Source organism: Lutra lutra, chromosome 16 (assembly GCF_902655055.1).
Source record: "Lutra lutra chromosome 16, mLutLut1.2, whole genome shotgun sequence".
Taxonomy (NCBI): domain Eukaryota; kingdom Metazoa; phylum Chordata; class Mammalia; order Carnivora; family Mustelidae; genus Lutra; species Lutra lutra.
The window spans coordinates 15,043,771-15,066,231 of record NC_062293.1 but is presented as its reverse complement, the minus strand read 5'-3'; the positions used below and the strand labels follow the sequence as shown (position 1 = coordinate 15,066,231).

Sequence of the window (22,461 nt, the reverse complement as noted above, 5' to 3'; positions counted from 1 at the left end):
GCTGTGGGCTAGGAATACCTAGGAAGTTCCCAAGAACTTTACAGGGGGTCCCTGAGGTCAAAACTATTTTCATATGAATACTAAAATGTTACTTGCCCTTTTTACCTTCATTCTCTTAAGAATGTACAGTAGAGTTTTCCAGAAGCTACATGATAACGTGTTATCACAACAGATTAAAACCAGAAGCTGACGTGAGAACCCAGCTGTCTCCTATTAAGCTCTGCATTAAAGAAATTTGTGTTCTCTCACTAAACTCTAAAAATATGTCGTTATTTTTTATAACAATGTGTTTATGTTAACATGTAATATTTTTAAAGTATATAAAATTTAATTTTCTGTTTTAATTTCTCACATAGCAAATCTCAGTAGATGCAATCTATGTAAACAAAAGCTTTTTGAGGTCCTCAGTCATTTTTAGAGTGTAAATTAGAACCACCCGTCCAGGGGCGCCTGGGTGGCTCAGTGGTTAAAGCCTCTGCCTTCGGCTCAGGTCATGGTCCCAGGGTCCTGGGATCGAGCCCCGCATCAGGCTCTCTGCTCAGCGGGGAGCCTGCTTCCTCCTCTCTCTCTCTGCCTGCCTCTCCGTCTACTTGTGATTTCTGTCTGTCAAATAAATAAATAAAATATTTAAAAAAAAAAAAAAAAAAAAAGAACCACCCGTCCAGGCCAGTGGACTGGAGGAGAATTCTAGCCTTCTAATCTCTTGGGTAAAGGAAGTCCTTTATGTATCCACCCTACCTTTGACATTGCGTCCCATTCTGTCGTCTTCTCTCTCTGCTCTGTGCTTCTCATCTAAAGATACTCTGGAACCTTCTTCTTTCTCCAAGCCACAGTCTATTAATTTCTCTTTATTCTCAGTATACTTCTTATTCACTGATTATGTACTCTTTCTCTCCTCCATCTCTATTATTTGTTGGTTTCCTGACAGTCTTAACTTTTCTTTTTTCTGTATACCTGTTCTTTTCTTCTATAATATCTCTTCCCTTTTCCTGCCATTTTAAACTCCTTTGAGTCATTTGTTTGCCCTTTACAATATCTCTTCCTCCTTGATTTATTTCTTAACATTCTGATGCTTCAACTTCCTCCTATTTCTGATATTTACACTCTTTACACAATTCTGTTCTTTACCCAGTTAATCCATTTGGATAAATAGTAAGCTCAGGTATTATATACCAGTCCCCTTGCATTTCACTGGGGTACAGAAACAAGATAGATGCAGTTCATGTCCTCTTGCACCTTACAGGTTACCCATGATGGTCATTTAGGACAAATCTGGGAACAGTTCTGCAGTAACTTGTCCAGGATCCCACTTTACCCTACTGGGAGTAGTATTGAAAGGAACTCGGGGGGCGCCTGGGTGGCTCAGTGGGTTAAAGCCTCTGCCTTCAGCTCCGGTCAGCCCAGGACCCTGGGGTCGAGCCCTGCATCAGGTTCTCTGCTTAGCGGGGAGCCTGCTTCCTCCTCTCTCCCTGCCTGCCTCTCTGCCTACTTGTGATCTCTGTCTGTTAAATAAATAAATTAAATCTTAAAAAAAAAAAACCATAAAGGAACTCAGAAATCTGTAGTAGCAGTAGCAACCATTTATCACATGTCTACTTTGTATCTGATGTTTTATTTACATTATGTTGTTTAGTTCTCATAGCAGCTCTGCAAATTAGGTATGTTTAGCCCCACTGAACACTGGAAAACTACAGATAAGTAACTTGTTTGTGGACCCATAGCTAGGAAGTATCCATCCCATCCATTCTCTTTCTGTTCAGTCACATCAGCCAAGAAGGAAAGGTATCCTGGCCAGGAGGTGATATGGTGAGAGAAACTCCAGTGTCTGTTGTGGAAATGAGTGTAGAACTTAGAAATGACCCGTCAGAGCATTGCACCTGATCTGGGGCCGCTACTTGGGGATCTTGTCCCAAGAGCTTTCTTGCTCCTGAGATTAGAACTGGAAGGTTCCCAACTCATTGGAAAGGAATGCATATGAGGTAGAGAAGCTGGAACAGGAGGCATCAGGAATGTTTGTCTAACGTTGCTAAAGGACTACCTGGAGCTTACCTGGGAATGGCAGGCTAACACATGCCACAGATAACACAGAGAACCCGCTAACCTGTCTATCATTCCTTTGGCAGAGTGACGTCAGAATCAAGTTCGAGCACAACGGGGAGAGGCGGTAAGTCTTCCTTCTGATCAGTGGTTGTGTTTGTATGTGCTGCAGCTCTCAGAAAGCATTGAACTTATGAAAGCTGTGTTCCCTGGAGTGATCCCTTTGGAGTCACTGGCTGGGTGATGGGATTGATTGGGCACAGAAGAGTAATTTTCATCTTTTATTTGGCTTGCCAGTTGAATTTTATTTCTGGTCTCAGAGTTGGAAGCCATTTCAACTGCTGGTGTTTTGCTCTTCTGCTCTTATTCTACCCCTGTGGGGTCTACCACTTTGCTAGGGTAGGAAGTCAGGACTCCAAGTCTACTCAGAGTTATGGCTTCCAAACACACTGACACTGTACCATTTATGAGCATGGGATTCTCCTGTGATGTGACGCTATTCCAAGCCCAACAGAATGGCCCTGGCTTTGTCCACAGCAGGGCCAGGTTAGTGAATTGGAAGTTTCTTTAGAATGTGTCTGGGTGGGAAAACTGCATCAAGTCTGTCAGTTGTGAAAGATTTCAGATCATTTGAGGATATAGAAAGAGGGAGTTTTTCAGTGTATATTCAGTATCTTACCTTGTTAAGGAAGTGAAAGTAATGTTATGAAACCCTTCTGTCTTTTCCTCCATTGTTAGTGTTTGTTTTTTTTGTAGGAAGTCAAGGTAGAAGTTCTCAATGGAGAAAAATAAGACTCCACTTAATTTCTCATGTTATTTAAGAAAAAACTTATTTTTTTTAAAGATTTTATTTTTAAGTAATCTCTACACCCAACATGAGGCTCGAACTCACAACCCCAAAATCAAGAGTTACATGCTCCACCAACTGAGCCAGCCAGGCACCTCTTGAGAAAAACTCTTTTTTTTTTCCCTAAGATTTTATTTATTTATTTGAGAGAGAGAGAGAAAGAGCACAAGCAAGCAGGGCAGAGGGAATCCCCAGCAAACTTCATGCCGAGTACAGAGCCTGATGCAGGGCTTGATCCCAGGACCCCTGAGCCAAAACCAAGAGTCAGACGTTTAACTGACTGTGCCACCCAGTCATCCCAAGGAAGAACTTCTAAGAAGCAGACAGAACTCTGGTCATGGATAATTAGAGTCCTGTGTATGCATGCATGTGGCATATAGGTGCCTAAGTGTGCTTTTAGGTATCTGCTCCCTGCTGTGCACTTCTCTCCCATTGATACCCTCCTTTTCCCTTCAAGCATTTGGAAATGTGAAGAGCATACCCATGAGAATAAGCTTCTTGTACTATATAAGTCTCACTGGAGGACCTTAGTGCCTCCAAACATCTTAGCATGGGTCCAGATATACGGCTGCTGTTCTCCCTTAAAAATGTATATTCACAAGCCTGCAGGGTTGTCAGAGGTTGCTGGGTGGAAACACTGTGATCTGCAGAGCCTTAGTTGTGCTGCTGCCATGTGGATTCTAGGGCTGTTTCAGGCCTAGAGGGAGGAAAGTCTTCTGAGCTCTGTCTCCAGCTGCTCATCCTGTGTCCTGCCAGTAGCAGGGAAGTTAAATTGTCACTTCATTGTTGCTGCTTTTCACACTTCTGGAATGACGGGGCTTTGGAGGGGTTGCCAAACTCAGAGCACCAGAGAGTTTTCAGAAGTAGATACAAAATCAAAAGCTCACTTGTGTTGGAGTTAATTATGCAGTTACCCTCTCCTGAATTCCTGTTCCTAAAGTGGTATGCAGTGTTAGTGAGCAGACTTACACTGAGAAAGTGTATGTGTTTAGTTTCAGAGAAGCTGCCAGATCGAAACCACAAATATTTAAGGTGGTCAGGCAGGAATGGCCTTGAGGAGTAGAGTGTTGGTATCAAGATTTTAAAAACTGTGCATTCTCTTTCTATGGAGCTGTTTTCAGGAGCCATGGCATTCCACTGTTTGCGTACTGTGTATGGAATTGAGGACCTTATAAAGTACTGCTCTGTGCCAGATAGCTCTGGTTTCATGTGTTTCAAGTCTTGGGATTGCGGGGAATATGGATAGTATCTATCTAAATGTAGTAGGCCCTTATAGAATTAGAATGTATAGAAAAGAGAAAAGAAATAGTGACTTTTTCCATTCACCTATGCCAGGTATCCATTCTGTTTCTCTTTACTTTGGAAGGGTAGGAACCAGGTTCCTAATGCTTTTCCCTTTTAGCCCCAGGAGGACAGAAGAGGAAGACTATAGATTCAAATTTCTTCCCTTTGAAAATCTTCTGTCTGGACAGTGGTGGGGGTGGTTGTCATAGGTGTTTGGCTCCTCTTTGAAGCACTGGCTAAATATGCCTGTTATTCATTGTGATGGCAGCAGCTTAGATCTTACCAAACCTGAGAGTCCTGGTTTCTGATCTTGACTTTGGGGCTGCTTTTGGAGGTTTTGAATGCCTCATCGCCAGACCAAATGCAGGAGAACTTATCTGAGCCTGATCCTTTTCTAGCAGTGTGCTAGGGACATCCAAAAGGTCTTCTGGTATTTTGTTCAGAAAGACCGTTGCTGGGGTCCTGATGAAGGGGTTATGATTTGCTATTAGGAATTAATGGGAAGCCATTCTCTTAAAAGACTCCAGAAAATGCCTATGTCTATGTAATGCATACCTAGATAGAATCTAACAGTATCACTCCATGGAACAGTTGATTTGAGGGGAAAAAAGCATATGAGGATTACAATATGGATAGATTTTCAGGTGGGATTCTGTATTCAGCAGAATAATTTACAAAAATGAAAGGTGGTGATGAATGAAGGAAAAGTTATGGAGAAATTATCTTACTGAGATGTTAGGCTTTGTGTGAAGGATAAGATAGACTACGGTTGATATCAATGTGAAAAGAACTTTATGCTATAATGTACATGTTATATACCTGTGTTGCCCAGTACGATGGCCACTGGTCACATATGGCTAGCGAGCACTTGGCAGTGTGCTGAGTAGGACTGAGGAACCAATCTAACAGGTAACTTTAATTAGTTTGATTTGAACTAGCCACATATTGAAGAGCACAGTTCTGGATGATGAAATTTATTTGCTGCCCACTTATTTGTGCCAGCCCGGCACAGAAGAGCGTTAAAGAAATTATCTGGTCAGATGCCATTAAAATCCAGTGGCTTAGATCCTCTCTCCTGTGGCTTATTGCTCCTTCCTCTGGTTATAACACTTCCCACTCGGGGAGCAGAGAAGATGTAAAAGAACCATACACTTCTCAGCATCAAGGAGGGCACGGACTGTAGAGGCCCCCGGTGTGAGTGCTGCTCTGCTGCCCAGTGCTAGTCCGATTTCATCCAGTCCAGGCTGCCAAGAGATGAAGGTGGTTTTGCTCTGCATTTCCCCCATTATATTAAACATAACTTCACGTGTTTACTAGCCATTCATAATTCTTTGAATTTTGTCAGCATGTCCTTTGCCCATGTTTCTATTGGGTTGTTTATTTTTATTTTACTGATTTTGCAAGGATTTCTTTTCCCCCAAACTTGATATTTGTTTTTCAACTTTGTTGATGGCTCATTTTGCTATCAGAAGTTTAAAGTTTTCTTGTCAGGGACACCTGGGTGGCTCAGTCTGTTGAGTGTCCCACTCTTAATCTTGACTCAGGTCGTGATCTCAGGATGTTGGAATGGAGCCCTGTGTCGGGCTCTGTGCTCAGTGGGGAATCTGCTTGAGGACTTTCTTCCTCTCCCTCTGCCTCTCTCCCTGCTGGCATGTGCATGCTCTCTTTCTCTCTCTCTCTCTCAAATAAATAAATCTTCAAATTTTTGTTGTCAAATCTGTCTTCTTGTCTTCTGTATTTTATGTAATGCTTAGGAAGACCTTCCCCACTCCAATGTTTTTTAATCCTATACTTTCTTCTGTATATATGGAATATATATATATGAGTTTCTTTCTAATACTCTCTTGTTTCATTTATCTCTTTGCTTATTTTTGTCTTAAGGATTTAAGTTTTAAAGTATTGGGTTGGAACTGTATGAAATTGCCACTGTTTTATCAAAAATTGTTAACTACCAGCCATATCATGTAGTTCAACCTAACATATTCATTAAAACTTTTTATGCTGAAAATTTCAAATACACACAAAAGTAGGGAGAATATCACACTAAATCCTTCTAACTTGTAATGCAGCTTCAACATTATCAACATTTTGCCAATTTTTTGTTTATTTCATTCTTCTGTGTTTTATTCATTTTGTATATATCATCCATCCCCACTTTTACATTTTGCTGTGATGTTTAATTGACAAATCATTTTAACACCTCTTTGAACAAGTTCTTGCTCTACTCTCTATTTATAGAAATAGTTCTTTGAACTGACCTAATGAGTCTCTCTAGAAAAGTGTCAGTATCAACACTACTTATATGATCATATGTGTCACTAGTTAAGAAAACTTGGGCATATAACCAAATCAAAGGTAATTCCTTTGACTCTGAGGTAGGAAATCTCAATTCCAAGGATAATTAGCATTGAGATTCCTCTGGCATCAGCAATGGAAAAGACTTTTCAAGTCCTGGAGTTGAGTCATTTAGGAGTTAAGACCATGTTTTCAGGAACACTGCTCCAATCTCCAGGTTTTCTTCCTAACAGGAGTATTTGGAACCTTGTTTTTAAATCCGGGTGTCCTGCTTTGATACTGAACTGTCATTGACAGATCTGAGCTGAAGTGAAAGCATAACGATTGGGATTGAACAGTGCTTGTGATGCTTAGAAGGGTGAAAAAAATAAGACGGTTAGGAGAAGAAAAGAAACAGAAAGGCAAGCTGTGTGAAGGAGAAAAAGAGAATTCTGTGTTTAAAAGAACAGGAAGATATCACTCACGAGTCCTAGCTTTCCATATCTGACTTTTAAAATATACAATTAACCACGCTTCCTATTTCTCTTCAGAATTATACCGTTCAGCCGGCCTGTGAGATACGAAGATGTGGAACACAAGGTGACAACAGTGTTCGGGCAGCCTCTTGATCTGCATTACATGAACAATGAGGTAAGAGACTAGATGGATGGTGTGGGAACAAGGAAGGGTGACAGCTGACTACGTTTTTCTTCCTGCTTCACTGAGGATCTTTTTAGTTTGTTCTCTAGTGTCATCTGCAGGTTTTCATTTTCTGGAGCCTCTTTTCTTAATTCCAGTCATTCTGGGATTTGTGGTTTTTACTACATGGGAGATGACATAGCTGTTTCCATTCTCCTGCTCATTCAGTGCCAGTAGCTCTTAATACTCCACAGTGGAATCAGCTATGGTACCAGGGCCAGGGCTTATATTGTCTCCTTGACGTTTTATAGCTTATCTTTTTCTTTCTAGCACAGCCTTAACAAGAAGCAGAGGTTTAGGAGGGGCTGGAGAGGTGTGGGAAATTGGTGGGTAGTTCCTTTATTGACGGTCATAAATGCTGGATTCTTCTCTCAGAGTTTAACTATCAACTGTAGCTTGTTTCCAAAGTTAGCACCTGCCTAAGTGATTTCTTTAACTCTTCCTTATCCTGTCCTCCACCCCTCTAGTCCTTATTTTTTCATACTTTGAATATCACCCAGGATGGAATTCTTTTGAATGTCAATTGCTTGGCTGCTTTCCCAGCTCCAGGAAAGGTACAAGAGGCTACAGTCTGCTTGGGCTGGTGCTTTGCATTGGTGTGAGAGGCAGTGTGTTGATGCCTAGTAAAGAGTGTGCATCTTGGGCGCCTGGGTGGCTCAGTGGGTTAAGCCGCTGCCTTCGGCTCAGGTCATGATCTCAGGGTCCTGGGATCGAGTCCCGCATCGGGCTCTCTGCTCAGCAAGAAGCCTGCTTCCCTCTCTCTCTCTGCCTGCCTCTCCGTCTACTTGTGATCTCTCTCTGTCAAATAAATAAATAAAATCTTTAAAAAAAAAAAAAAAGAGTGTGCATCTTGAGGGAACTGAGTTGGAGGGCAAGACAGGAAACCCAGGCAACATCCTGGCTCTTTGAGAAACTGGTCCTTACTGTGTAGTTTTGTTTTATTGGTTGAAGAGTTAAGAATCACCTCCATAAAGCAACCCAATTAATCAATTAATTCATTAATAGATGAATAGATAAAGAAGCTGTGGTGTGTATATACAGTGGAATATTACTCAGCTGTAAAAAAATGTGCAACAACATAAATAGACCTAGAGGGTACTCTGTTAAGTGAAATAAGTCAGACAGAGAAACACAAACACCATTTGATTTCAATTGTATGTAGAATTTAAAACAGAAAACAAGAGAGAAAATAAACAAAAAGCAGAAACCGACCCATAAATACAGAGAACAAACTAATGATTAGCAGAGGGGTAGGGGATGGGCAGAATGGGTGAAAGGAAGTGGGAGATACAAGTTTCCAATTATGGAATGAATAAGTCGTGGGGATAAAAGGTACAGCATAAGGAATATAGTCAAGTGGTATGGCAACAGATGGGGGCTACACTTATGGTCAGCCTAGCATAAGGTATAGACTTGTTGAATCACTGTGTTATATGCCTAAAACTAATGTGACACATGTCAACTATATTTAATAAAACAAACCCTTCAGCTCGAGGGGAATTAAAAAAGGCATTTCTTCCATAGTTTGGGGGCTGAAATCTATAGAAGCTGTGATTTGTTGGCTAAAAACTCCCTGGTCCCCTTTATACAAAATGTATAATTACAATTGGATATATTGCTAAATAGCAACAAAAACAAGACCGTCTGGTCTTTTGTGTTTTGGACGAATTTTAGAAATCCAACAAATTTGGAAAATAAACCACTAACTCTATAGTTAATAAGTAATGCAGATCTAAGTATTTTAAAGTATGTAAACTAAAACATTTGAAATACAGGAGATGAGGGGAGCCTGGGTGGCTCAGTGGGTTAAGTGTTTGACTCTTGATTTTGGCTCAGGTCATGATCTCAGGGTTGTAAGATCGAGCCCTGCATCAGTCTCCACTCTGGGTGTGGAGCCTGCTTAAGATTCTTGCTCTCCCTCTCTTCCCCCATCCCCCCAATAGCACATGCTCGCTCCCTCTCTCTCAAAAAAAAAAAAAAAAAAACCACCAAAAAAATCAAGATAAGAGAACCCAAAAGATATAAATGTCAAATGCATAGAACTTTAAAAAATTGCACCTCAAGCTTCAGTTACTAAGAAAGTGAGGCTAGGGGTGCCTGGGTGGCTCAGTGGGTTAAAGCCTCTGCCTACGGCTCGGGTCGTGGTCCCCGGGTCCTGAGATCGAGCCCCTCGTCGGGCTCTCTGCTCGGAGGGGAGCCTGCTTCCCCTTCTCTCTCTGCCTCTGCCTGCCTCTCTGCCTACCTGTGATCTCTGTCTGTCAAATAAATAAATTTTTAAAAACCTTAAAAAAAAAAAAAAAGTGAGGCTAGAGTAAGCCAGCTAATTTGCATTTCCCTAATGCCTATGACATAGAGCATCTTTTTAGGGCTTATTAGCCATTTGTCTATAGTCTTTGGGTAATGTCTGTTTCACATCCTTTGCCCATTGAAAGAATTGGATTATTTGTCCTCATACTGTTGAGTTGTAAGAGTTCTTTGTATATTCTGGATATCTAGACCCATACCATATGTTTAAAAAATTGTAGTTTGTTTAAGCTAAAGCCTCCTTCCTTTATTCTATTTTATTATTTTTTTAAAGCCTACTTCTTTTATTTTAAAGAAATAAATTCTTTAAACAATAATTTAAAAATAGGGGCGCCTGGGTGGCTCATTGGGTTTAAGCGTCTGCCTTTGGTTCAGGTCATGATCTTGGAGTCCTGGGATCGAGCCCTGCATTGGGCTCTCTGCTCAGCGGGGAGCCTGCTTCCCCCCCCCCCGCCACCTGCCTGCTGCTCTGCCTACTTGTGCTCTCTCTCTCTGTCAAATGAATGGATAAAATATTATTAAAAAATAAAGATTTTATTTATTTATTTGAGACAGAGAGAGAGAGAGAGACAAGAGATAGCGAGCATGAGCGGTGGGGAGGGGAAGAGCAGGGAGCCCAATGTGGGGTTCAATCCCAGGAGCCTGTGATCATGACCTGAGCCCAAGGCAGGCACTTAACCTACTGAGCCACCCAGGTGCCCCCAAAAGAGGCAAATTTATAGAGACAGAAAGTACATTAGTGGTTGCCTAAGGGTCTACAGGTGGGAAGAGGGAATGACTACAAATGGGCACAAGATCTTTTTGGAAAACTGGGAATGTTTTAAAATGGAATTATGGTGATGGTTGTACAGCTCTGTAAATTTATTAAAAATTATTGAATTGTACACTTAAGTTAAAGAAAAAGGAAATATCTAGATGGTTTCAATTAGTTTTAAGACCCCCTAGTATCCAATGGGATTGTTTTCCTTCAATCTTACTTTTTTCTTGTGTATTTTGCTTATTTTTTAGAAACTAACAACTTTTCTTTTATATGATTGTTTTTCTGTGTCCTGTGTCACAGCTCTCTATCCTGCTGAAGAACCAAGATGATCTTGATAAAGCAATTGACATATTAGACAGAAGCTCAAGCATGAAAAGCCTTAGGATATTGCTGCTGTCCCAGGACAGAAATCATGTAAGTAGCGCCTATGATGGCCTGGCAGCTGAAAACAGAACTTGCTCTCCTTCAGGGGTTTACCTGGCTGCCTGGACAGAATTTTGTGCTTCTCAGCTGCTATTAAAGCAAGCACACAGGGAGGGGGGTGTGCCTGGGTGGCTCAGTCAGTTGGGCATCCGACTCTTGATTTCAGTTCAGGTCATGATCTTGGGGCACTGGGACAACAGGCTCCATGCTCAGGGTGTCTGCTTGGGATTCTCTCTCTCCCTCTGCACCCTCCACTTCTCTCTTAAAAAAAAAAATTAAAAATTAAAAAAATGAAGCAGGGGCGCCTGGGTGGCTCAGTGGGTTAAGCTGCTGCCTTCGGCTCAGGTCATGATCTCAGGGTCCTGGGATCGAGTCCCGCATCGGGCTCTCTGCTCAGCAGGGAGCCTGCTTCCCTCTCTCTCTCTCTCTCTGCCTGCCTCTCCATCTACTTGTGAGCTCTCTCTGTCAAATAAATAAATAAAATCTTAAAAAAAAAAAAAAAAAAATGAAGCAAGCACTTAAGTGCAGCTCAGCCCACTGTGTCATTGGCCAGATAGCATTTTGCATATGATTTCACTGCAAAGTCAAACCTATGTTAAAGTTGCAGCTAAAGGTTACTTGGCTTGTGGCATGGGAAGAAGGAAAGCATATATGATAAAAGAGAAAGTTCTTCTGCTCTGTACTTATGTTATTTCAATTTAATTTGGACCCCAACAAGAGAGTTTTGATTAGGGTGGAGATGCTGATTAGCAAAGACTGCCAAGGATTCGACGCCGTCATGTAAATCTTTCAGCAACTCCTCAGCAACCGTGCCTGTGGCTTGTGACACATGTAGAAAACAAACTTTTCTTTCTGTTCAATGGAAAAGAGGCCATGGAATGGAGGGCCTCTTGTAGTTTATCAGTTGCTGCCTTACCAAACGGCAGGGAGTCTGCAGGGGCCGGCAGAAGTGGGAAATTATCCCTTATGTAGCTTCTTCTCCTAAAAGGTCTCTGAAGGCCTACATTTTACAAGTGATTGCAGTCTGAGTCTGTCTTTTTTCTTTTTTTTTGAGAGCAATCATGAGCACGAGTGAGGGGCAGAGACAGAGAGAGGGGAGAAGCAGACTCCCCACTGAGCAGGGAGCCCCACGTGGAGCTCAATCCCAGGACCCTGAGATTATGACCTGAGTTGAAGGCAAACTCTTAAGCGGCTGAGCCACCAGGTGCCCCCAGGATCTGTCTTCTAACCACCAATTTCTACACCCGTTTTCTTGAGATGCATGTTCCTAAAGGTTTCTTGGCACTCTTTCCTTTCCTTATACTTGAAAACAGCCAACTATGGACAGCTGACATTGCCGCATGAGGACAGTGAACGCACCACAGTAGGATAGAGTTTAGATGGAATGGTGCTCATGCTGACCATCTATTTATTTATTTAAAGATTTATTCCATTATTATTATTATTATTTGAGAGAAGAGAGAGCACAAGCAGGGGGTAGAAACAGATAGAGAGGGAGAAGCAGATTCCCCACTGAGCAGGGACCCCCGACACCAAGCTCTATCCCAGGACTCAGAGCATGACCTGAGCTGAAGGCAGATGGTTAACCAACGAGCCACCCAGGCGCCCTCTGACCTTTTATTTTTAAGGAAACATATTGGGATCGGGCTGTCCTAATGATGAAAGGGAGGCACAGGAGAATGCAGTTGGGGGCCTTAGAATAAAGAAGACTTTTTCTAATATTACGAAAATGTCCTTGTGACTGAGGATTGTTCTCCTCTGTCCCAGATGTATCTCTTTTCTGGATATGTTTTGGGAAGTATTCTGAAATAAAATATATACTTTATTATTTTATTTCTCTGTTCAAGTTACTCACTTACTCCTTATAGTCTTTCTTTATTGCCTACTGTAGAGGATCTAAATGTAGCCTAACATCCAGGGTGTATCACCAACTACCCTGCTTTCCAGCTCCCCAGTTTGGTCTTTCCACATTGTTCAGCACACTCCCCCATTCTGCAGTTTTTCCTTATCCCTCTTTGCCATGGCTGTCACCTTGTTTTCAGGATCTAGCTTGATTTACCTGCTACAGTGTTGTCATTGTTTTTCACTGAGGCCATCTTGATTATTCCCTGTTCCTTTAGTCATTGGATAAAATGTGCCCACTAGTTTATAGGTTGCTTGGTAATTGCCCTCTAGTTGTTGTATATTTATAAGTTTTACCCCCAAAAGATTATTAAGCTCCTCAAGAGCAGGAGCCATGACTACTTGTTTTGGGACCCTACCCCACCCATCTTCTTAAGAAAACACAGTGAATGCGTCTTGATTATTCGGCAGAAGTCAAGCGGAGATCATATTCAGCAAACCCTTTCTATACAGAAGAAGCTAGAATTGGGGTTTGGTTTAATGGAGTAATTGCTTGATTGGGAGCTAGCACCCTTGATTATGATCCCTTCATTCCCTTGATGAGAAGGTATAGACAAGTGGTTCTTTACATCCACTTTCTCATCCTTTAAGGGGTGCACACGGCTGCAGATACTGCTGCAACACCCAGGCTGTTTGAAAGATGACCACCGAGCTCTGATGCCTATGACATTGCATTAGATGGTGCATAAAATAAATGCCACATTGATGCCTCTCTTTCTAAGGACTTATATTTTTAAAAATTAATGTCAGTATAACCTTTTAGAAAGTTGAAAAAGACAATTATTGGGGTGTCTGGGTGGCGTAATCTGTTAAGCATTTGACTCTTGGTTTTGGCTCAGGCGTGATCTCAGGGTTGGGAGATTAAGCCCTGCTTGGGGCTCCACGCTCCTCGGGGAGTCTGCTTGGGATTCCGTCTCCCTCCCCTCTCCCTCTGCCCCTCCTCACCGCTTACACACTCTCTCAATTAAATAAATAAATCTTTAAAAAAAGAGAATTATCCTATGTAAACCTATCACTGTAACACATTTATTGATATTTACATGTGCCCCTGCAGTTTGGGCCATATGTATACATACTTTAAATGTTGTCATGTGGTCATACAATTTTCTAATTAATTTTTTCACTTAACATTGTCATGCACATTTTTCTAAGATAATTTGTAATCTTCATAATTATAATTTATAAAGATGCATAAATCCCTTGAGTTGATATACCGTAATTTAATTAAATAACCTTTTTTGTTACTGTCAGGTCACTTAACCTGCTCCAACTTTTTGCATTTGTAAAGACTTACATTTTATTTTATTTTATTTTTTTTTTTTAAAGATTTTATTTATTTATTTGACAGAGAGAAATCACAAGTAAGCAGAGAGGCAGGCAGAGAGAGAGGAGGAAGCAGGCTCCCTGCCGAGCAGAAAGCCCGATGTGGGGCTCGAACCCAGGACCTGGGATCATGACCTGAGCCGAAGGCAGCGGCCTAACCCACTGAGCCACCTAGGCGCCCCAAGATTTACATTTTAGACTAGTAGTGGTAATGGTTGGTGATGAGATCTTTTCTTGGGAACTTCCTCAGCTATACTTCAGGGGTTTTTTTAATAAAAAGATTTTATTTAGGGGCGCCTGGGTGGCTCAGTGGGTTAAAACCTCTGCCTTCGGCTCAGGTCATGGTCTCAGGGTCCTGGGATCAAGCCCCGCATCGGGCTGTCTGCTCAGCAGGGAGCCCTCTCTCTCTCTGCCTGCCTCTCTGCCTACTTGTGATCTCTCTCTCTCGTCAAATAAATACATTTTTTTTAATCTTAAAAAATTTTTATTTATTTATTTATTTGTTGGGGGGAGAACATGGAGGGGGCTGAGGAAGAAGCAGACTCCCCACTGAGCAGGGAGCCTCACGTGGGGCTCAATCCCAGGACCCTGAGATCATGACCTCAGGTACACTTAACTGACTGAGCCACCCAGGTGCCCCATTTCAGGCTTAATAAACACAAGTGTCATGAACTGGACTTGCTATGTGCTCAGGAGTCCCACCTCGAGAACAGTGCTTCTCTGACCCTCTGTGATGAAATGCTAGTTTTAGTCTATGGACCAATTCTTTTTAAAACACAAAAACTGGAAAATGAAATGGAAAAATAAATGAGGGACATACACAGTACAAGACACTAGTTCTTATTGCTAGAGCTGATAGGCAGAAAGTCACTCTGCTAAATTGCTGTAAAAGTTTGTAAAGAGTTATTTTCCGTTTCTGTATTACCTTGTTGAGGATTATTACACCATCGGCTGTCGCCGGGTCCCAGCCACACAGAGCACGCTTGAGCGCCCTGCTCCAGGACACCACAGCGCCCTGCTTTACCTCCAGCTACTAACTGACAGTCACTTAGTTTCTCTACTGAGTTTCTTCCATTTTTAGCAATCTGTTGCCTCATCCACCTTTTGTTACCACTTACACCTTCACTTCCCTTCTTATTCCTGTCTTTAAATGTGCAGTTTTTCTTTCTGAATTTCTTTTCTACTGATCCTTCCAAGACAACTTCTAATCTTCCCTTTGTATTTACCTCTCCTACCTCACCTGGCCAAGGCCATGTTGCAGGCTTCAGTATTGTATTGTTCTTACCTGAGAACTCCTGGAATCTGGTCATCACAGAGCCTCCCTTTAGTCTGAAGAGCCCCTCTCTAGCCTTGCTTTCTCCTGCCATTTTAAAATACTTCATCGTCTCCTTCAGTAGTTCTTGCTGCCTTAGGCCTGTGCCCTGGACCATTAACTCTTTTTTTTTTCTAAGATTTTATTTATTTATTTGACAGAGAGAGATCACAAGTAGGCAGAGAGGCAGGCAGGGAGGGGGGAAGCAGGCTCCCCGCCGAGCAGAGAGCTCAATGTGGGACTTGATCCCAGGACCCTGAGATCATGACCCGAGCCAAAGGCAGAGGCTTAACCCACTGAGCCACCCAGGCGCCCCAACAAAAGCATTTTTATTTATTTATTTATTTATTTATTTATTTATTTTTTTTAAGATTTTATTTATTTATTTGTGTGAGAGAGAGAGAGAGAGAGAGCACGAGCGAGCACAGGCAGAGTGGCAGGCAGAGGCAGAGGGAGTAGCAGGCTTCCTGCCAAGCTAGAAGCCCGATGTGGGACTCGATCCCAGGACACTGGGATCATGACCTGAGCCGAAGGCAGCCGCTTAACCAACTGAGCCACCCAGGCGTCCCTTATTTATTTATTTTTTAAGATTTTATTTATTTATTTGACAGAGAGAGGGAGATCACAAGTAGGCAGAGAGGCAGGCAGAGAGAGAGGGGGAAGCAGGCTCTCTGCTGAGCAGAGAGCCCGATGCGGGGCTCAATCCCAGGACCCCGAGATCATGACCTGAGCCAAAGATAGAGGCTTAACCCACTGAGCCACCCAGGCGCCCCTGGACCATTAACTCTTAGTTTATTCCAGTTACAGACTTCTTCTCTAACCATGTTTGTGTTTAACTTTTCACTCTTGACCTTATAACTTCCTAGACTCAGATTTTCTACTATCGTAAAATAATCTCAAGCTTACACTCTTCTGTCACTTCTGTCTGTCCCAGCTACCTTAAACTGATGATGGCATTTTGTTTTGTTATCTTAGATTCTCCCTGACAAAAGTAAACTTCTGATCTTCTCATCCAGATGTTGCCCACTTCCCAAATATCCCAACAATGAGTTTGATGCTATCTTGTCTACTATTTAAGTTCAAAATATCAAGGATAATCTAAATAGTAATTCTTTTCAGTCTTATTAAAGTAAGGGGCAAGTGCAGGAAAATAGGACCAAAGTTGTTGAGTACAATAGCTTCAGTCTGGCCCCTGTTTAAACCTAACACCTTACATGTATAAGTGCTTTTGTCTGTCATTTGACTCTTGCAACTTTTAGAGGTCCATGGCAAGCATATGTACTCGCCAGTCTATACCTGGGGAAACCAAGACTTAGGGTCAGTTGCCCGTGGTGAAGCAGCCAGTGGTGACAGAGCTGGTCTAGAATCCAGATCTTCTGACTTATAGTTCAGTACCTATCAGTTACCCTCCCGGAAAGGGGTCTTAGAGTTCTTGTAACCCTTGGAAGACCTCCCCCAGGTTCCTCCATAGTTTATCAGAAGCAGAACAGAAAGTATAATGTTGCCCATGGGGAGAAGTTGTGAGATGTGTCATTCTCTTTCCCACAGCTCAGAGGGTAACCAAGCTGGAAGAAGGTCCAAGGGAAGACAGCGTTTTCAAGGGATTATATGTGGTCGCCGTTAGTGCAGAAAGGCACCCTAATCATATATAAGCAGTCAAAGTCTAGGAAGCACTGGAGAGTGCAGATAATGAAAACACAGATTTAGTCCCCTTATCTCAATTTGGATGAACCCTTTATTTTTTTTTTAAGATTTTATTTATTTATTTGACAGAGTTCACAAGCAGGCAGAGAGGCAGGCAGAGAGAGAGAGAGGGAAGCAGACTCCTTGCTGAGCAGAGAGCCTGATGTGGGGCTCAATCCCAGGACCCCGGGATCGTGACCTGAGCCGAAGGCAGAGGCCCCAACCCACTGAGCCACCCAGGCGCCCCTGGATGAACCCTTTAAATACTGGGTGTTATCAGGGTGCCTGGGTGGCTCAGTCATTAAGTGTCTGCCTTCAGCTCAGGTCATGATACCAGTATCCTGGGATCGAGCCCTGAATCGGGTTGCCGGCTTGGTGGGAAGCCTGCTTCTCCCTCTCCCACTCTCCCTGGTTGTGTTCCCTCTCTCACTGTGTCTGTCTCTGTCAAATAAAAAAATATTTATTAATAAATAAATAAATCTTAAAAAAAGATATTGGGGGTTATCTTAGAAGAAAATACAACTGTCGTAACTATTGTAGTCTTCTGTGCAAAGTCTCTTGGTGCCACCCTTGAAGCAGAGGACTGGAGAGATCCCGGGGGCCATTTCTCACCTTGTGTTCCTATGAACCAAACTGAAACAAACACACAGAAACACATGCGCGCACACACACACACACACCCCTTTACCCCCTGCAGAGTTGAATCCACTTGTTCATTTTGTCTCTACCACCAAATCTTTTATCAAGATAATCTGTGAGCCTACTCTTGTGACCACTTTTTCTGCTGATCTCCTAGTTTCCAGTCACTGCAGTCTTTATGGATGTGGTTCCCTGGTAATTTCTCATGTCGTTTGTGTCAGCTATACACACTGCTACCTACAGAGTCCTTTGGTGAGGTTTACACTGAGTAGTCAAATGCCATCTTCTGTTTGCTATGATTACAACATTCTGTTGGCCACGCTTTATACTTGTGGGCTCTCCTTTCACTCCACTATAGTCCCCTTTTGTTTTTCCTAGCCCCTCCTTCCTCTTTCCCACTTCTTTTTTTTTTTTTTTTTTTTTTTTTTTTTTTTTAAGATCTTACTTATTTATTTGCCAGAGAGAAAGAGAGAGAGAGAGAGAGAAAACAAGCAGGGGCAGCGGCAGGCAGAGGGAGAAGCAGACCCCACCAAGCAAGGAGCCCGATGCAGGACTCGATCCCAGGACCCAGGGATCATGACCTGAGCTGAAGGCAGAGATGCTTAACCAACTACACCACCCAGGCATCCTCTCTCTTTTCCACTTCTGAGTTGTGCTCAAAGTTCCCTGAATCCTTGCATGAACCTCATTTTTGTTTACCATGCAGTTCTCTTTTATCCCCTTAAATCAGGGTTTTCAGACTTTACTGAATATTACAAATACTTGAGGAGATTTAAAAAACACCAGTCTTTGGGCACCATCCCCAGAAATTCTGTTGTAGGTGGTGTGAGGTGTCTGAAGCCCCATAGGCAGCTCTAGTGGGTGGCTAGGGTCGAGACCCAAGACCTTTAATTGAAGTATGACTCTCCTCCTAAGACCTTCCTGCTCAAAGTATGGTCCATGGACCAGCAGCGTCAGCATACCTGGAAGCTTGTTAGAAATGCAGATTCTTGGGGCGCCTGGGTGGCTCAGTGGGTTAAAGCCTCTGCCTTCCGCTCAGGTCATGATCTCAGGGTCCTGGGAACGAGCCTCGCATAGGGCTCTCTGCTCAGCAGGGAGCCTGCTTCCCCCTCCCCCCCCTGCCTGCCTACGTGTGATCTGACTACTTGTGATCTCTTTCTCTTTGTCAAGTAAATAAATAAAAATCTTTAAAAAAAAAAATGCAGATGCTCAGGGCATCTGGCTGGTACGCTCAGTCAGGTAGAGCATGTGACTCTTGGTCTTGGGGTTGTTAAGTGCAAATCCCACATTGGGTGTAGAGATGACCTTAAAATTAAAATCTTAGGGGTGCCTGGGTGGCTCAGTCGGTTAAGCGTCTGCCTTCCCCTTAAGCCATGATCCTGGGGTCCTGGGATTGAGCCCTGTATCGGGCTCCCTACTCAGTGGGGAGTCTGCTTCTCCCTCTCCCTCTGCTGCTCCCCTTGCTTGTACTTTCCCTTGCTCTCTCTCCCACTGTCAAATAAATAAATAAAATCTGAAAAAAAACAAAAACAAAAAAACAGATTTTTTACCCCATCCCAGACCTACAGAGTCAGAACCTGTGTTTTAACAAGGCCTTAGGTGATTTGTGCACATTAAGGGGTAAGAATCCCTGCCTTCGGGCGCCTGGGAGGCTCAGTGGGTTAAGTCTCTGTCTTCAGTTCGGGTCATGATCTCAGGGTCCTGGGATCCAGGCGCGCATTGTCTCTGCTCAACGGGGATGCTGCTTCCCCACCCACCCCCACCAACCTCTTTCCCTGCCTCTCTGCCCAATTGTGATCTCTCACTCTTCTGTCAAATAAATAAATAAATAAGTAAAATATCAAAAAAAAAAAAAACATGAATCCCTGCTTTGAAGCCTCCACTGATTCCCTTCATCTGTTTTCCAGCCTGTTGCTATAACTTCAGCCTTTTCTTCTAAAAACTGATGCTTGTGCTGACTGCGGAACCTACTTTCCTGTCTCCTCTCTTAGAGTTTAAAATTGAGTTTAGAGTGTATGTTCTTCGGTGCATTTCAAATTCACGTCGCTGCGGTTTATGGAATTCTCACTCCGTGCAAGGCCCTGTGTGCAGGCAGGTGTCCTCAGGGGGCTCATCACGGGGCTCTTCTCTTTCCGACTGCAGGGCTGTGGCCTTTCCTTGCCCTTCACCGGCCTGCTTCCCCAGTGTGTGGCTTTGACTGTTTTTTCCTTTCTGACTCTCAGCAGAAAGCTATTGCACATCGGAGGCTTCAGCAAGAACATTCCACTTCCCCTTGGTTCTGACTTCCCGTTAGAGCAAGACAGTTTGTAAAGACAGCCCTGCATGTGATAAAGTCTGGCGTGGAGAGACCAGAGGAGGCTGCTTGGCAGCTGAATTCACCCCCAAGAGCGGGAAGCCTTTTTCCTGGAGGACAGGATATAGTTTGTTTAGGTTGGACTTTTTTTTTTTTTCTTATGTGAGGTAGAAGAGCTCGAGAAGCAGGTCGAAACTTTGCCTCAAGTTATTTAGCACTCCTGACCCCCATTCCCACTCTTGGCAGTGCTCCACGTGCTTGTAATCGCACCCCCACATCACTTGCTCACTGCCCACCTTCGGTTTTCCGCTTTCTCATTGTGAGGGCCCCTTGCGTTCCTTTGTTGTTTTTTTTTTTTTCCCTAGGGTTCACTTGATGGTTTCACTAGAACAGTGCAGAAGTGAGGGTGCATGTGGTGAGGTTGCTGACCCTATTCTGGGGTCCTTGACCTCTGGCAAAAATGGCACCTGTGATAGCCTTTCCCAGATGAACACAAGCCTGAGGTGGTTTCTCATGGAAACCCTGGTGATACTAAGCAGCTGAGATTTTGCTGTGATTTGGGGGGAGTGATTGTGGTTGGGGAGAAGCAGCACATCAAGCTACTTTTAGAAATGCATGTTTACCGGCCAGAATTCTGTTGGGCAGGGAGGTTGTGGTCATTCCCTATTCTGACCACCCCCCAACTCGGCAGGTGATCTCGCTGCTGAAATAATTTCCTGCTATTTTTTCCCAAGCTCTCTCTCTGGAGATTTTATGAGAGGGTATTTACAACTCGCTTTTCTGTTTGACATATTATTATAGGAAAACCTGTTATTCTTCCATGCCTGGGTCATCACCTCTTAAACTGGGGCAGTGGGTCTCAGTGCTCAGATATCACTGAAGCTATAAAACTACAATGGGGAGGGGCGCCTGGGTGGCTCAGTGGGTTAAAGCCTCTGCCGTTGGCTCGGGTCATGATCCCAGGGTCCCACGATCGAGCCCCGCATTGGGCTCTCTGCTCAGCAGGGAGCCTGCTTCCTCCTGTCTCTCTCTCTCTGCCTGCCTCTCTGCCTACTTGTGATCTCTGTCAGATGAATAAATAAAATTAAAAAAAAAAAAAAACTACAATGAGGAAATAGTGGTTTGCCAAGACTGATTGAGGAGTGAGATTTGCGGGGAGGCTAGATACTTCATCTATTGAAAGTGTGATGGCAGGGGCACCTGGGTGGCTCAGTCAGCTAAGCCTCTGCCTTTGGCTCAGGCCATGATCCCGGGGACCTGGGAGGAAGCCCTGCATTGGGTTCTCTGCTCAGCAGGGTCAGCGGGTGTCTACTTCTCCCTCTCCCTCTACCCTTCCTCCCTGCTTGTGTTCTCTCTCTCTCTCTCTCTCTCAAATAGATGAATATTTTTTTTAAAAAGTGGGAAGGCAACTAAGAGCACGAGGAGTCCTAGGGAAGGGCAAGCAGGCCTTTCTGGCCTGTCTGCCTAAAGATGGTTCAGCCTTTTTCCTCTTATCTTACAGACCAGTCCCTCTCCCCATTCTGGGGTGTCCAGGCAGGTGCGGATCAAAGCTTCCCAGTCTGCAGGAGATGTCAATACCATCTACCAGCCCCCCGAGCCCAGAAGCAGGCACCTCTCTGTCAGTGAGTATTTCACCGCTTTTTTCCTTTTCATCTAATTTATCTGCCCATGCTTTTTAAAAATCAAGTATTTATTAATTTAAAAAACCACCATCAAACATTAATAGACTATTACTCCATGTAAAATCATCCTCTAGGCCTTTATTGGGGGAGGGGGAAGGGGTAGAGAAGTGGCTGGGATGGTGTCCTGACGCTTAGAGAGCTTACAGTGTAACAAGGTGATGGCACGACCAAGTTCCTTTTTAAACATGTCTGAAAAAGTGATTCCCTCAAAGATCTGCTGAAGACCTCTGGCAACGAACAGTCCACTCTCATTTGTGACCATTGTCTCATCAAAGAACCGGAGACCTGAGGTTAGGAATAAGGCCCAACTTTGAGTGTTGACCTCAGACCTCTTGCTTCTGATTCCCGAGGAGTCCTTATATGCTTTGGCGAAGATGTTGATCAATGAAACTCTTGGAGAATTAAACCAGGTTGTCTGGGAAGGACGGGAGACTGTTGACATAGTATATAGGATTGGCTAACTGGAAGAAAACTATGTAGCTGCCCCCAGGCCTCCCCAGGAAAGAAATCCATGTCAGTCCTGTGCATTACACCGGATAACCTAGTATCGCTCTGGATCCCATTTTCCAGAGTCTGAGGAGAAAGCCCATGTCCCAAATTGTGGAATTTGTATCAAGAGGCAAACCTGGCCTTATCAAACATTTGTGTTGAACCTACTGCCCTAATGTGGCTGAGACCCCCACTGCTGCTAGGAAGACAAGTTCTGTCCACACAGGTAGAGTTGCATCGAACGGAACTGCTCTCCGAAGATCTTGAGCTGAGCTTGGGGAGTTCGGAACATCACGCTGAGCCTGTCTGTGAGTGAGAAGCCTTCTGAGAGGGTAGCAGGAAGAATGTGTTACTGAGGCACTGACTTTGCCTTGCTGAGTGATTTTTGGAACTTGAGCAAACATGGTATTAAGTGTTGCCAAGCTGAAGATCTGTGTATGAGTTTCATATTTCTCTAACATTGTGGATAATTGGTGGCTATGTTTTCAATAAGCTGGTAGAGTTGAGAGA

At 43.5% G+C, this 22,461-nt stretch overlaps 1 protein-coding gene across 2 annotated transcripts in view; it reads left to right on the top strand.

Moving 5' to 3' along the window:
- The window catches only part of MAP3K3 (mitogen-activated protein kinase kinase kinase 3), a 63,105-nt gene that overhangs the window by 20,813 nt on the left and 19,831 nt on the right, over positions 1-22,461 (top strand). For both annotated transcript variants that reach the window (XM_047708536.1, XM_047708537.1), the window contains 4 exons: positions 2,124-2,164; positions 6,994-7,093; positions 10,506-10,619; positions 21,282-21,402. In XM_047708536.1, the coding sequence (XP_047564492.1) occupies positions 2,124-2,164; positions 6,994-7,093; positions 10,506-10,619; positions 21,282-21,402 (376 nt within the window). The remainder of the gene's footprint in view (positions 1-2,123; positions 2,165-6,993; positions 7,094-10,505; positions 10,620-21,281; positions 21,403-22,461) is intronic.